Raw genomic sequence first — 14,092 nt, forward strand, 5'->3', positions numbered from 1 at the left:
ACTCAAGGATAGCAAATTACATCAACACTTAAATACAGTCAAGCTTAAATGTAAAAACGAAAGGATAAGACTATCACTGGGTTTACTACCTTTTAAACCAAGAAATCCTGTGATTCTCATATCCAGTCCAGGTACATAAAAAATCAACCAAAGGAGAACTTTCTCTGGCTGAAGCTAAGTGGGGAACCTAGAGCTCAAGGAGAGGCACAGCTGCAAGGTGTGTCATTCCCCTTAGCTAATTACAAAGCCTTCCAAGGGAGGTGCCTTAACCCTCATTATCTTGATAATAATCAGGAGATGACTTTATTCCTAAGGAATGTTCCCTGAATACTTGCAAAGATCACCTGAAATAAAAAGGGCAAAATACTATCTTCCATTTACTAATGAATAAATAACAAACTTGTGGGCTGTGGCTTTCAGTCATTAAGTCTTAGAAGTACTCTACTACCTTATTTAAAAATGAAAATGCCAGGCAAACTCACCTTACATTTAACAGGGTCATGCCAATTTTCTCCACAGTTAAAGCTGTTAAGTGACACAAGAGTTAAAAGAATTAAGTCCTACCTACTGTAAGTAAAGTAAACAAACAACTTCATGCTTTACAGTTCCTCAATACTTTCACCAGTTTCTAGTGACTGCAAAATACAAGGACAGGAACCATGCCTGTTTTATTCTACAGTAAATTATTTAGCATTTAGTACTGGGACCAACACATATTTGGGTGTCTGTGTGTGAAATGAGGAATGACTTGTAAGCATGAAGACATTCTATGATGACAATTTCATAATAGATGACTATTTAAATAGCTACCAAACTGTAAAGACAATAAAATCAGTATAGTTAGATTTGTATTTTTCTGATAGTTTTTAATATGTATAATTCCTTGCTGCAACCACTATCTAACTGAAACCAAAATGAAATCATGTTCAATAATTTGAATTTAAATTTCAACCAACGCTTGCCATAGGCATATATTAAATATTTTATTTAACACTCCAAATGAAGAGTTAAAGAATGACTTTGTAGGGTAATTCTATACTTTAGTACTAATGCACAGTAAGCAATATGTGGGAAGCAAACAAGTCATATCTCTGCATGATCCAAACAAATGAATCTCAGCCAGTAGAGATAAATTGTACCAAACAAGGTATAAAGCAAAAGACTATGTCTACATATTCTCTCAAACTATATTAATTGCTAATCCCTTTCTGTTTTCTAGGCACATGGTATATACATTTGTTTAAAAAGTATACATTAAGAATAAACACAAATTCTTGTGAAAAAGTAACCATGGTATGGCTGATTAATTAGCTAATCAAGTAATTTGGGAATGCTAAAAATCCCTTGCAAATAAGAAGAATAAAGTGCTACATCAGTTTAAATGAAGTCAGGATAATGGTTACTTCTGGAGATGAACATGGTGAATGGAATGGAGAAGGGAACATCAAGAAGCTTCAAATGGGGCTTCCCTGGTGGCGCAGTGGTTGAGAGTCCACCTGCCAATGCAGGGGACACGGGTTCGTGCCCGGTCCGGGAAGATCCCACATGCCACAGAGCGGCTAGGCCCGTGAGCCATGGCCGCTGAGCCTGCGCGTCCGGAGCCTGTGCTCCGCAACGGGAGAGGCCACAACAGTGAGAGGCCCGCGTACCGCAAAAATAAATAAAAAATAAAAACAAAACAAAACACCTAACTATGTATTTTATTTCCTAAGAGAGAACCTGAAAACAGATCAAGAGCTATAAGGGAACCAAACATAATTTGACAAAATAAGCAGTCAATCAGAAATGAGAAGAACTTCTAAAATTTACAATAAATAATGTAATAATAAATATAAAACAGATAAACTTGAAAAAAAAAGAAATGAGAAGAACTGAGTTTTTGTCCCAGATCTTTAAATTTGCTGCCATATACGTTCCACTGGAGCACACAAGAGAATGTGATTACAGCCGCATTTTTTTTCCCATAAGAAAATAAATCCAAAAGTTAGAGCAACAAAGAGGAAAAACTATCTTAAGATGTGACTTTTTAATCTAATTTTTATTTAAAAGAAATATAAACTATTTAAAGTCAACATCACCCACCTACCTCAGATAAAGAATATTTTCTACTATTTTTTTTCTTTTTCTTTTTTTAAAATTGGGGTATAGTTGCTTTTTTTCTACTATTTTACTAACAAAAATAAATAGAAAAGCTATGTGCACTACTCCAATTTAGGAAATCACTTGCTTACCAAAACTGGCGCCCACATTTGCAGCGAACAGGTTTAGCATCAGGATATTGGACTTTAACAACATGGTGGCAATCTGGGGCAGGACACCACTTTAACAGTCGATTGCACTGAAATACAAGTTGGAACATAAAAAATGACAGCAAATTAAATCATGATGCAAGATTTTCCAGTACACCATGCAATTATTTATACTACTTCCTCACTATCACAAAGTGGGGATGGTGTCACTGACACAAAAAAACCTGCCACCAATACCTAGTCTCCTACAGCAATGCTTTTGGACGTACTGTTCTTCTAAGATTATACATCCCCTGAAGACCTGGTATTATAAAATATATAACCTAACTCTTATTCTATCTTCAAAATCCCACTGAAAACTTTAAAATAAATGATCACCGTTATGTGATCATTAACAAGCATCAATTTGTCTATGGTTCTATTTCAGGGCAATTTTAAAAGATACAAGAAAATAAGATACACTTCTACTTAGGGAAGGCGTTTACATGCTATAGAATAGTATGAAACAAGCCGAGGGATACATGTGGAATTTCTCTCTTTGACCATAGAAAGCTCTTCTAAGAACAAAAGCCAGTGCCTAAACCCCAGCAAAGATTCCATTTTAATTCATCAAAAGAAATATAACTTTTGAAGTATTTTTATTATGAGACAAAACATGGCTCAAGGAAGTCCATCAGAACTCAAGTTTATTGACCATTTCAAAAAATATACTATTCCTAAAAAATGCTATTTTCTAGAAGATCTGACCTTCAGTTTAATCTCTAATAAAAATTAAAATTACATTCTAGAACGGAAATACCAAGTTACACTGGTGCTCTTGTACAGGGGCTGGCAAACTTCTTTCACATAGAGCCAGAAAGTAGAGATATTTGGCTCCGTGGGCCATATGGCCTCTTTAGCAACGACTCAACTCTGCCACTGCAGCTCAAAAGCAGTCACAGAATAAAACTGCATGTTCAAATAAATCTTTATTTACAAAAACAGGCAGGCCATAGTTTGCCAACTTCTGTTAAGACATATTTGATAAAAACAAACAAAAAAACACTACATAATTCTTTTTAAACGAAGTTTACTGGTAATGGAAGGTAAAACAAGCAGAGATATAGCAGGGTTAGAGTGCCCAACATGATTAAACATGACATCACTAATAATCAGCTAAAATTCTCTGCTAGCGAAAAAGGAAGACTATAAAATAATTTTATTCTCAAAGCTCAAGATCGATGAAAAGACATCTACTTATTGGTTTATCACATTCCTTTGAGAATAAAGGTATTTTGGTATGCTTCATAAATGAAGACAAAAACTGAAGTTACTGTAAAGGTGTTTCTTATATAAGACAAACTGATATCTCTATTAATAAACAGAATTCCTTTTATTTAAAGAAGGAAAACTTACGTGATCACTTACCTCTACAAAGCTATTTGTTATTAAATGCTGATACTTTAATTTAACTTTTGAATCTGTGATCAGGCGCCTGAAAGCGAGAATAAAAGTTCATTAGGAAGTTTTCAGCTAAGAATATTTTCCACGTTTATAAAATAAAATTTCAATGCTCTGTGCTATAAAAACTGCCTTAAATTGAAAATACTAAAATACATAAACTGTCAACAAATGGAACTGTAGGAATCAAAACAATAATTTCAAAGTTTCTATAGTTTTATTTTGGTAGACATTTCCCCATTTCTTATGCTCTAAATATTCTGTTTTTACCCAGTTTGTATTGTAGTCTAATGACTTACCAATATTGTCAAATTTAGGCCCCTTTCAGAGTTTTCTGACTCTGATATCTTGCCTTAAGACAGTAATTCTCAGCCACCTTTTCTAAGATCCCCTCCCAAAAATCTGTGTATGAAATAAGGGATGTTGGTAGGAATGTTCAGAAATTGATCCAGGTTTTGCTAGATATAATTTTGATAGCCTCCTTTTTCTGAAATCTTTTGGTAATTTATCAGAAATGCTTATTGACTGCAACCTGGCTTCCTTTATCCACCTAGAACACCTTAATTCACAAGAATTTCTTGACCTCACAGGAATCCATGAAAGTGAAGAACCCTGAAGCTTAAGTTTCATTAATTTTAATGGTAAATACTCCTGTGAGTATTATAAGAAAATGGTGTTAAAGTAGAAAAACAGTAACTCACAAACCCAGCAAGAACGATATCAAAAATGCACAGTCCAGAGAGAGACCTTCAAGATGGTGGAGGAGTAAGACATAGACATCACCTTCCTCCCCACAAATACATCAGTAATACATCTACGTGTGGAACAACTCCTAGAGGACACCTACTGAACGCTGGCAGAAGACCTCAGACTTCCCAAAAGGCAAGAAACTCCCCACATACCTGGGTAGGGGAAAAGAAAAAGAAAAAACAGAGACAAAAGAATAGGGACATGACCTGCACCCCTGGGAGGGAGGTGTGAAGGAGGAAAAGTTTCCACACACTAAGAAGCCCCTTCACTGGCAGAGACGGGGGGGTGGCAGGGGGGAAGCCTCGAAGCCACAGAGGAGAGCACAGCAACAGAGGTGCAGAGGGCAAGGCGGAGAGATTCCCGCACAGAGGATCAGTGCCAACCAGCACTCACCAGCCCAAGAGGCTTGTCTGCTCACCCACCAGGGCGGGTGGGGGCTGGGAGCTGAGGCTCGGGCTTCGGAGGTCAGACCCCAAGGAGAGGAATGGGGTTGGCTGCGTGATCACAGCCTGAAGGGGGCTAGTGCGCCAGAGAGCCGGGAGGGAGTCCGGGAAAAACTCTGGAACTGCCTAAGAGGCAAGAGACCATTGTTTCGGGGTGCGTAAGGAGAGAGGATTCAGAGCACCACCTAGACGAGCTCAGAGACGGGTGCAAGCCTAGGCTCCAGAGTGGACACGAGAGACGGGCATAAAACGGTAAGGCTGCTGCTACAGCTACCAAGAAGCCTGTGTGCAAGCACAGGTCACTATCCACACCTCCCCTCCCACGAGCACGCCGCCACGGCCAGGGTCCCGTGATGCAGGGACAACTTCCCCCGACAGAACGGCAGAACGGCAAAACGCACTGCACGCCTCAGGCTGGTGCAACATCACGCTGGCCTCTGCCGCGCATCCCTACCCCTCCCTGCCTCCGGCCTGAGTGAGCCAGAGCCTCCTCATCAGCTGCTACTTTAACCCCGTCCTGTCTGGGCCAAGAACAGACACCCTCAGGCGACCTACGCGCAGAGGCGGGGCCAAACCCAAAGCTGAACCCCAGGAGCTGTGCAAACAAAGAAGAGAAAGGGAAATCTCTCCCAGCAGCCTCAGGAGCAGAGGATTAAATCCCCGCAATCAACTTTATGTGCCCTGCATCTCTGGAATACCTGAATAGACAACGAATCATCCCAAAATTGAGGTGGTAGAATTTGGGAGCAACTGTAGAGTTGGGGTTTGCTTTCTACATCTAATTTGTTTTTGGTTTTATGATTATCTTAGTTTAGTGTTTAGAGTTTATTATCATTGCTAGATTTGTTTATTCATTTGGTTGCTCTCTTCCTTTTTTTTTAAATATATATATATATTTACTTTTTCTCTTTTTGTGAGTGTGTATGTGTATGCTTCTTTGTGTGATTGTGTCTGTATGGCTTTGCTTTTACCATTTGTCCTAGGGCTCTGTCCGTTTTTATGTTGTTCTTTTTTTTTTTTTGCTGTATGCGGGCCTCTCACTGTTGTGGCCTCTCCCGTTGTGGAGCACAGGCTCCGTAAGCGCAGGCTCAGCGGGCCCGGCCGCTCCGCGGCATGTGGGATCTTCCCGGACCGGGGCACGAGCCCATGTCCCCTGCAACGGCAGGCGAACTCTCAACCACTGCGCCACCAGGGAAGCCCTATGTTGTTGTTTTTTTAAGTATACTTTTTAGCGCTGCTTATCACTGGTGGATTTGTTTTTTGGTTTGGTTGCTGACTTTTTTTATTATTATTCTTTCTTTAAACTACTTTTTAATTTTTAATAATTTATTTTTTATTTTAATAACTTTAATTTATTCTATTTTTTTCTTTCTTAATTTTTTTCTCCCTTTTCTTCTGAGCCGGTGCCTAACAGGGTCTTGGTGCTCCGGCGGGTGTCAGGCCTCTTCCTCCGAGGTGGGAGAGCCGAGTTCAGGACATTGGTCCACCAGAGGCCTCCCGGCTCCACATAATATCAAACGGCGAAAGCTCTCCCAGAGATCTCCATCTCAACACTAAGACCCAGCTGCACTCAACAACCGGCAAGCTACAGTGCTGGACACCCTATGCCAAACAACTAGCAAGACAGGAACACAATCCCACGCATTAGCACAGGGACTGCCTAAAATCATAATAAGGTCATAGACACCCCAAAACACGCCACTGGACGCGGTCATGCCCACCAGAAAGATAAGATCCAGCCTCATCCACCAGAACACAGGCACCAGTCCTCTCCACCAGAAAGCCTGCACAGCCCACTGAATCAACCTTAGCCACTGGGGGAAGACACCAAAAAAAAACGGGAACTACGAACATGCAGCCTGCGAAATGGAGATCCCAAACACAGTAAGTTAAGCAAAATGAGAAGACAAAGAAACACACAGCAGATGAAGGAGCAAGTTAAAGATCCTACAGACCAAACGAACAGGAAACAGGCAGTCTAGCTGAAAAAGAATTCAGAGTAATGACAATAAAGATGATACAAAATCTTGAAAAGAGAATGGGGAAAATACAAGAAACGTTTAACAAGGACCTAGGAGAACTAAAGAGCAAACAAACAATGATGAACAACACATTAACTTAAAAATTCTCTAGAAAGAATCAATAGCAGAATAACTGAGGCAGAAGAACAGATAAGTGACCTGGAAGATAAAATGGTGAAAATAACTACTGCAGAGCAGAATAAAGAAGAACGAAAAGAATTGATGACAGTCTCAGAGACCTCTGGGACAACATAAAATGCACCAACATTCGATTTATAGGGGTCCCAGAAGAAGAAGAGAAAAAGAAAGGGACTGAGAAAATATTTGAAGAGATGATACTTCAAAACTTCCCTAATATGGGAAAAGAAATAGTCAATCAAGTCCAGGAAGCGCAGAGTCCCATACAGGATAAATCCAAAGAGAAACATGCCAAGACACATATGAATCAAACTATCAAAAATTAAATACAAAGAAAAAAATATTAAAAGCAGCAAGGGAAAAACAATAAATAAGATACAAGGGAATCCCCATAAGATTAACAGCTAATCTTTCAGCAGAAACTCTGCAAGCCAGAAGAGAGTGGTAGGACATATTTAAAGTGATGAAGGAGAAAAACCTACAACCAAGATTACTCTACCCAGCAAATGTCTCATTCAGATTCGACAGAAAAATTAAAAGCTTTACAGACAAGCTAAAGATAAGAGAATTCAGCACCACTAAAGCAGCTTTACAACAAATGCTAAAGGAACTTCCCTAGGCAGGAAACACAAGAGAAGGAAAAGACCTATAATAACAAACGCAAAACAATTAAGAAACTGGTAATAGGAACATACATATCGATAACTACCTTGAATGTAAATGGATTAAATGCTCCAACCAAAAGACATAGACTGGCTGAATGGATACAAAAACAAGACCCATATATATGCTGTTTACAAGAGACCCACTTCAGACCTAGGGATATATACAGACTGAAAGGGAGGGGATGGAAAAGGATATTCCATGCAAATGGAAATCAAAAGAAAGCTGGAGTAGCAATTCTCATATCAGACAAAACAGACTTTAAAATAAAGACTATTACAAGAGACAAAGAAGGACACTACATAATGATCAAGGGATCGATCCAAGAAGAAGATATAACAATTGTAAATGTTTATGCACCCAACATAGGAGCACCTCAATACATAAGGCAAATGCTAACAGCCATAAAAGGGGAAATTGACAGTAACACAATCATAGTAGGGGACTTTAACATCCCACTTTCACCAATGACAGATAATCTAAAATGAAAACAAATAGGGAGACACAAGCTTTAAATGATACATTATACAAGATGGACTTAATTGACATTTATAGGACATTCCAACCAAAAACAACAGAATACACTTTCTTCTCAAGTGCTCATGGAACATTCTCCAGGACAGATTATATCTTGGGTCACAAATCAAGCCTTGGTAAATTTAAGAAAATTGAAATCGTATCAAGTATCTTTTCCAACCACAACGCTATAAGACTAGATATCAATTACAGGAAAAAATCTGTAAAGAAAAAAAAATACAAACACATGGCAGCTAAACAATACACTACTAAATAACCAAGAGATCACTGAAGAAATCAAAGAGGAAATTAAAAAATACCTACAAAAAATGACAATGAAAACACAATGACCCAAAACCTATGGGATGCAGCAAAAGCAGTTCTAAGAGGGAAGTTTATAGCAATACAATCCTACCTCAAGAAACAAGAAAAATCTCAAACAACCTACCCTTACATCTAAAGCAATTAGAGAAAGAAGAACAGAAACACTCCAAAGTTAGCAGAAGGAAAGAAATCATAAAGGTCAGATCAGAAATAAATGAAAAAGCAATTAAGGAAACAATAGCAAAGATCAATAAAAATAAAGCTGGTTCCTTGGGAAGATAAAATTGATAAACCATTAGCCAGACTCATCAAGGAAAAAAAGGGAGAACACGCAAATCAATAGAATTAGAAATGAAAAAGGAGAGGTAACAACTGACACTGCAGAAATATGAGAGATTACTACAAGCAACTATATTCCAACAACCTGGAAGAAATGCACAAATTCTTAGAAAACCACAACCTTCTGAGACTGAAACAGGAAGGAATAGAAAATATAAGCAAACCAATCACAAGCACTGAAATTGAGACTGTGATTAAAAATCTTCCAACAAACAAAAGCCCAGGACCAGATGGCTTCACAGGCGACTTATATCAAACATTTAGAAAAGCTAACAACTATCCCTCTCAAACTCTTCCAAAATACAGCAGAGGGAGGAACACTCCGAAACTCATTCTACGAGGCCACCATCACCCTGATACCAAAACCAAAGATGTCACAAAGAAAGAAAACTATAGACCAATATCACTGAAGAAGATACATGCAAAAATTCTCAACAAAATACTAGCAAACAGAATCCAACAGCACATTAAAAGGGTCATACACCATGATCAAGTGGGGTTTATCCCAGGAATGCAAGGATTCTTCAGTATACACGTATCATTCAACACGATAAACCATATTAACAAACTGAAGGAGAAAAACCATATGATCTCAATAGATGCAGAAAAAGCTTTCGACAAAATGCAACACCCATTTAGGATAAAAACTCTCCAGAAAGTAGGCACAGAGGGAACTTACCTCAACATAATAAAGGCCATATATGACAAACCCACAGCCAACATCATTCTCAGTGGTGAAAAACTGAAAGCATTTCCTCTAAGATCAGGAACAAGACAAGGCTGCCCACTCTCACCACTATTATTCAACACAGTTTTGGAAGTTTTAGCCACAGCAATGAGAGAAGAAAAAGAAATAAAAGGAATCCAGATCAGAAAAGAAGTAAAGCTGTCACTGTCTGCAGATGACACGATACTACAGAGAATCCTAAAGATGCTACCAGAAAACTACTAGAGCTAATCAATGAATTTGGCAAAGTAGCAGGATACAAAATTAATGCACAGAAATCTCCTGCATTCCTATACATTTTTCCTAATGACGAAAAATCTCAATGAGAAATTAAGGAAACCCTCCCATTTACCACTGCAACAAAAAGAATAAAATACCTAGGAATAAACCTACCTAAGGAGACAAAAGACCTGTACACAGAAAACTGTAGACACTGATGAAAGAAATTAAACATGATACAAACAGATAGAGAGATATACCATGCTCTTGGATTGGAACAATCAACATTGTGAAAATGACTATACTACCCAAAGCAAGCTACAGATTCAATGCAATCCCTATCAAACTACCACTGGCATTTTTCACAGAACTAGAACAAAAAATTTCACAATTTGTATGCAAACAAAAAAGACCCCGAATAGCCAAAGCAATCTTGACAAAGAAAAGCAGAGCTGGAGGAATCAGGCTCCCAGACTTCAAACTATACTACAAAGCTACAGTAATCAAGACAGTATGGTACTGGCAGAAAAAGAGAAATATAGATCAATGGAACAGAACAGTAAGCCCAGAGAATAACCCACGCACATATGGTCACCTTATTTTTGATACAGGAGGCAAGAATATACAACGGAGAAAAGACAGCCTCTTCAGTAAGTGGTGCTGGAAAAACTGGACAGCTACATGTAAAAGAATGAAATTAGAACACTCTCGAACACTATACACAAAAATAAACTCAAAATGGATTAAAGTCCTAAGTGTAAGGCCAGAGACTATCAAACTCTTAGAGGAAAACATAGGCAGAACACTCTATGACATAAATCACAGCAAGATCCTTTTTGACCCACCTCCTAGAGAAATGGAAATAAAAACAAAAATAAACAAATGAGACCTAATGAAACTTAAAAGCGTTTGCACAGCAAAGGAAACCATAAACAAGATGAAAAGACATCCCTCAGAGTGGGAGAAAATATTTGCAAACGAAGCAACTAACAAAGGATTTATCTCCAAAATATACAAGCAGCTCATGCAGCTCAATACCAAAAAAAAAACAACCCAATCCAAAAATGGGTGGAAGACCTAAATTGACATGTCTCCAAAGAAGATATACACATTGCCAACAAACATATGAAAGAATGCTCAACATCACTAATCATTAGAGAAATGCAAATTAAAACTACAATGAGGTATCACCTCACACCAGTCAGAATGGCCATCAAAAAATCTACGAACAGGGCTTCCCTGGTGGCGCAGTGGTTGAGTATCTGCCTGCCAATGCAGGGGACACGGGTTCGAGCCCTGGTCTGGGAAGATCCCACATTCCGCGGAGCAACTAGGCCCGTGAGCCACAACTACTGAGCCTGCGCGTCTGGAGCCTGTGCTCCGCAACAAGAGAGGCCGCAATAGTGAGAGGCCCGCGCACCGTGATGAAGAGTGGCCCCTGCTTGCCACAACAGGAGAAAGCCCTCGCACAGAAACGAAGACCCAACACAGCCATAAATAAATAAATTAAAAAAAAAAAATCTACGAACAATAAATGCTGGAGAGGGTGTGGAGAAAAGGGAACCCTCTTGCACTGTTGGTGGGAATGTAAATTGATGCAGCCACTATGGAGAACAGTATGGAGGTTCCTTAAACAACTAAAAATAGAACTACCATTCGATCCAGCAATCCCACTACTGGGCATATACCCTGAGAAAACCATAATTCAAAAAGTGTCATGTACCACAATGTTCACTGCAGCTCTATTTACAATAGCCATGACATGGAAGCAACCTATGTGTCCATCAACAGATGAATGGATAAAGAAGATGTGGCACATATATACAATGGAATATTACTCAGCCATAAAAAGAAACAAAATTCAGTTATTTGTAGTGAGGTGATGGACCTAGAGTCTGTCATACAGAGTGAAGTAAGTCAGAAAGAGAAAAACAAATACTGTATGTTAACACATATATATGGAATCTAAGAAAGAAAAGGTTCTGAAAAACCTAGGGGCAGGACAGGACTAAAGATGCAGATGTAAAGAATGGACTTGAGGACACGGGGAAGGGGAAGGGGAAGCTGGGACAAAGTGAGAGAGTGGCATGGATATATATACACTACCAAACGTAAAATAGATAACTAGTGGGAAGCTGCCACATGGTACAAAGAGATCAGCTTGGTGCTTTGTGACCATCTAGACGGGTGGGATAGAGACGCAAGAGGGAGGAGATATGGGGATATATGCACATGTATAGCTGATTCACTTTGTTGTAAGGCAGAAACTATCACACCATTGTAAAGCAATTATATTCCAACAAAGATGTGAAAAAAAATGCATAGTCCAATCTCATTAAAATCTCTTAAATGAACAGGAAAGTTTTATACAATTTGGCTTCATCTATTTCTTGAGTTTCTTATCCCACTCACTTCTCTTCTTCCATAAGACCCCACCCTGGGACTTCCCTGGTGGTCCAGTGGTTAAGATTCTGAGCTTCCACTGCAGGGACCACAGATTCTACCCCTGGTTGGGAAACTAAGATCCTGCATGTGGCGCAGTGTGGCCAAAAAGAAAGAAAAAAGAGACCCCACCTGTCCTGAGCTACTTTCAGTGTACTCCCCTCATATCTGTATTCTTTCAAAAGAGTATACACCACACTTCCTCAGAGGCTTTTGCTTGGGGCCACCTCCCTTGGAAAGGAAACAAAAGATTATCATAGTGGGGCTCTGAGGTGGGACAACCTAGGTTAGAATACTGGCTTCACAACATACTAACTATGAACTGAGGGTAAGTTCTTTAACTTTTCCATTTTTCAGTTTACTAATCTGTAAGATGGAGAGAAGAAATAGAGCTGGCCGCCTAGAATAGTGCCTGGCAAATAGTAAGCACTCAATAAATGTAAGATGAAGTTGCTATTATTATTATATTTTATTTCACTCAGCTAGGATATATTGTTACTCATGCAGGCCTTTTCTGACAATTCACCATACCAGTCTAGACACAGACCACCTTTACCTTAGTTCCTATGGCACATTATACACACCTCTCCTTTATAGGATGTGTCTTAATTTTCATTAGACAGCTATCTGTATAATCATTTGTTTAATATCTGCCTTCTTGTTTCCCTATCCCCAACCAAACAATAACCTCCATGAAAAGATCTCTTATGTTAAGTACAGTGCCTGGTCTGTGGTAAGTGTTTAATAAGGATTTTTAAAATGAGTAAACCTCCACATCTTGCAGATGTTGAAAATGAGGTATAAAAATGATTAGTGCACTTGGCAGTTCCTCAAAAAGTTAAACACAGAATTACCATATGACCCAGCAATTTCACTCCAAGGAATCAAAAATATGTGTTCAATAAAAGTCTTGCATACAAATGTTCAAATAATAACAAACGTTTCCACAAAAAGTATAAATAACTCAAATGTCCAAGAACTGAGGAATGGAGAAATATGGAATATCCATATAATGGAATATTATTTAGCCATAAAAAGGAACGGCATCCTTATACATGCTACCACATGGATGAACCTTGAAAACATTATGTTAAGTGACAGAAGCCAGACACAAAAGATCACATACTGTATGACTCCATTTTAATGAAATGTCCAGAATAAGCAAATCCATACAGACAGAAAACTGATGAGTGGTTGTCAGGGTCTAGGGGGAGGAAGGAGTGAGGACTGACTGTTTAGTGGTTATGGGATTTCTTTTGGTACACTGAATTGTGTACTTTAAACTAGTCAAAATGGTGAATATTGCTATATGAAATTCACATCAATTAAAAAATAATTAAGAAACAGACTCAAAGTCAGAATCCCTGATTTCCAAATACATCTTACTCCTTCTATTACCCATAATGGTTCTCTGATGTGACAAACCCTAATGATTTCTTATAGATGATTCTAGTCTAAGCATAACTGGCAAGAATAAAGGTCAGCCATAGCTATTAGGCCAAAATGACTAAGCCTTAAGTTGGTGATAGGGAAGAAAAAGAAAGTGATCTCCCATCTTTGAGAATAAGCATTCTCAAGAAGGCAAGTGTCAACCTGGCCATTAATAAGCTAATTATCTTCACAAGGTCCTGCTGCCATCACTTATGTTGAAAATAGCTATTATGCCAATTCTCACCATAGAAGGCAGCTCTTTATCAAGGTAAAAAAAAAAAAGACTTTTACTGAATGCCATCTATATATACATTCTGAGCACAGGGTAAAAAGCATTTAAACGCCCTTGGGTTCTGGGATAATTCTATGCTTTTACAAATGAGATAACTA

General features: G+C 38.7%; 1 protein-coding gene across 1 annotated transcript in view; it reads right to left on the reverse strand.

Annotated features, from left to right (window-relative positions):
• ARIH1 (ariadne RBR E3 ubiquitin protein ligase 1) overlaps positions 1-14,092 on the reverse strand; it is a 113,095-nt gene that overhangs the window by 17,676 nt on the left and 81,327 nt on the right. Inside the window, exons 6-8 of the mRNA XM_022579959.3 lie at positions 3,657-3,723; positions 2,232-2,338; positions 483-525 (exon numbers count right to left, since the gene is read on the reverse strand). Of these exons, the coding sequence (XP_022435667.1) occupies positions 483-525; positions 2,232-2,338; positions 3,657-3,723 (217 nt within the window). The remainder of the gene's footprint in view (positions 1-482; positions 526-2,231; positions 2,339-3,656; positions 3,724-14,092) is intronic.

This window comes from Delphinapterus leucas, chromosome 2 (assembly GCF_059928025.1).
Source record: "Delphinapterus leucas isolate spDelLeu-1000000601 "Yukka" chromosome 2, BTC_Dleu_Yukka2, whole genome shotgun sequence".
Taxonomy (NCBI): Eukaryota; Metazoa; Chordata; class Mammalia; order Artiodactyla; family Monodontidae; genus Delphinapterus; species Delphinapterus leucas.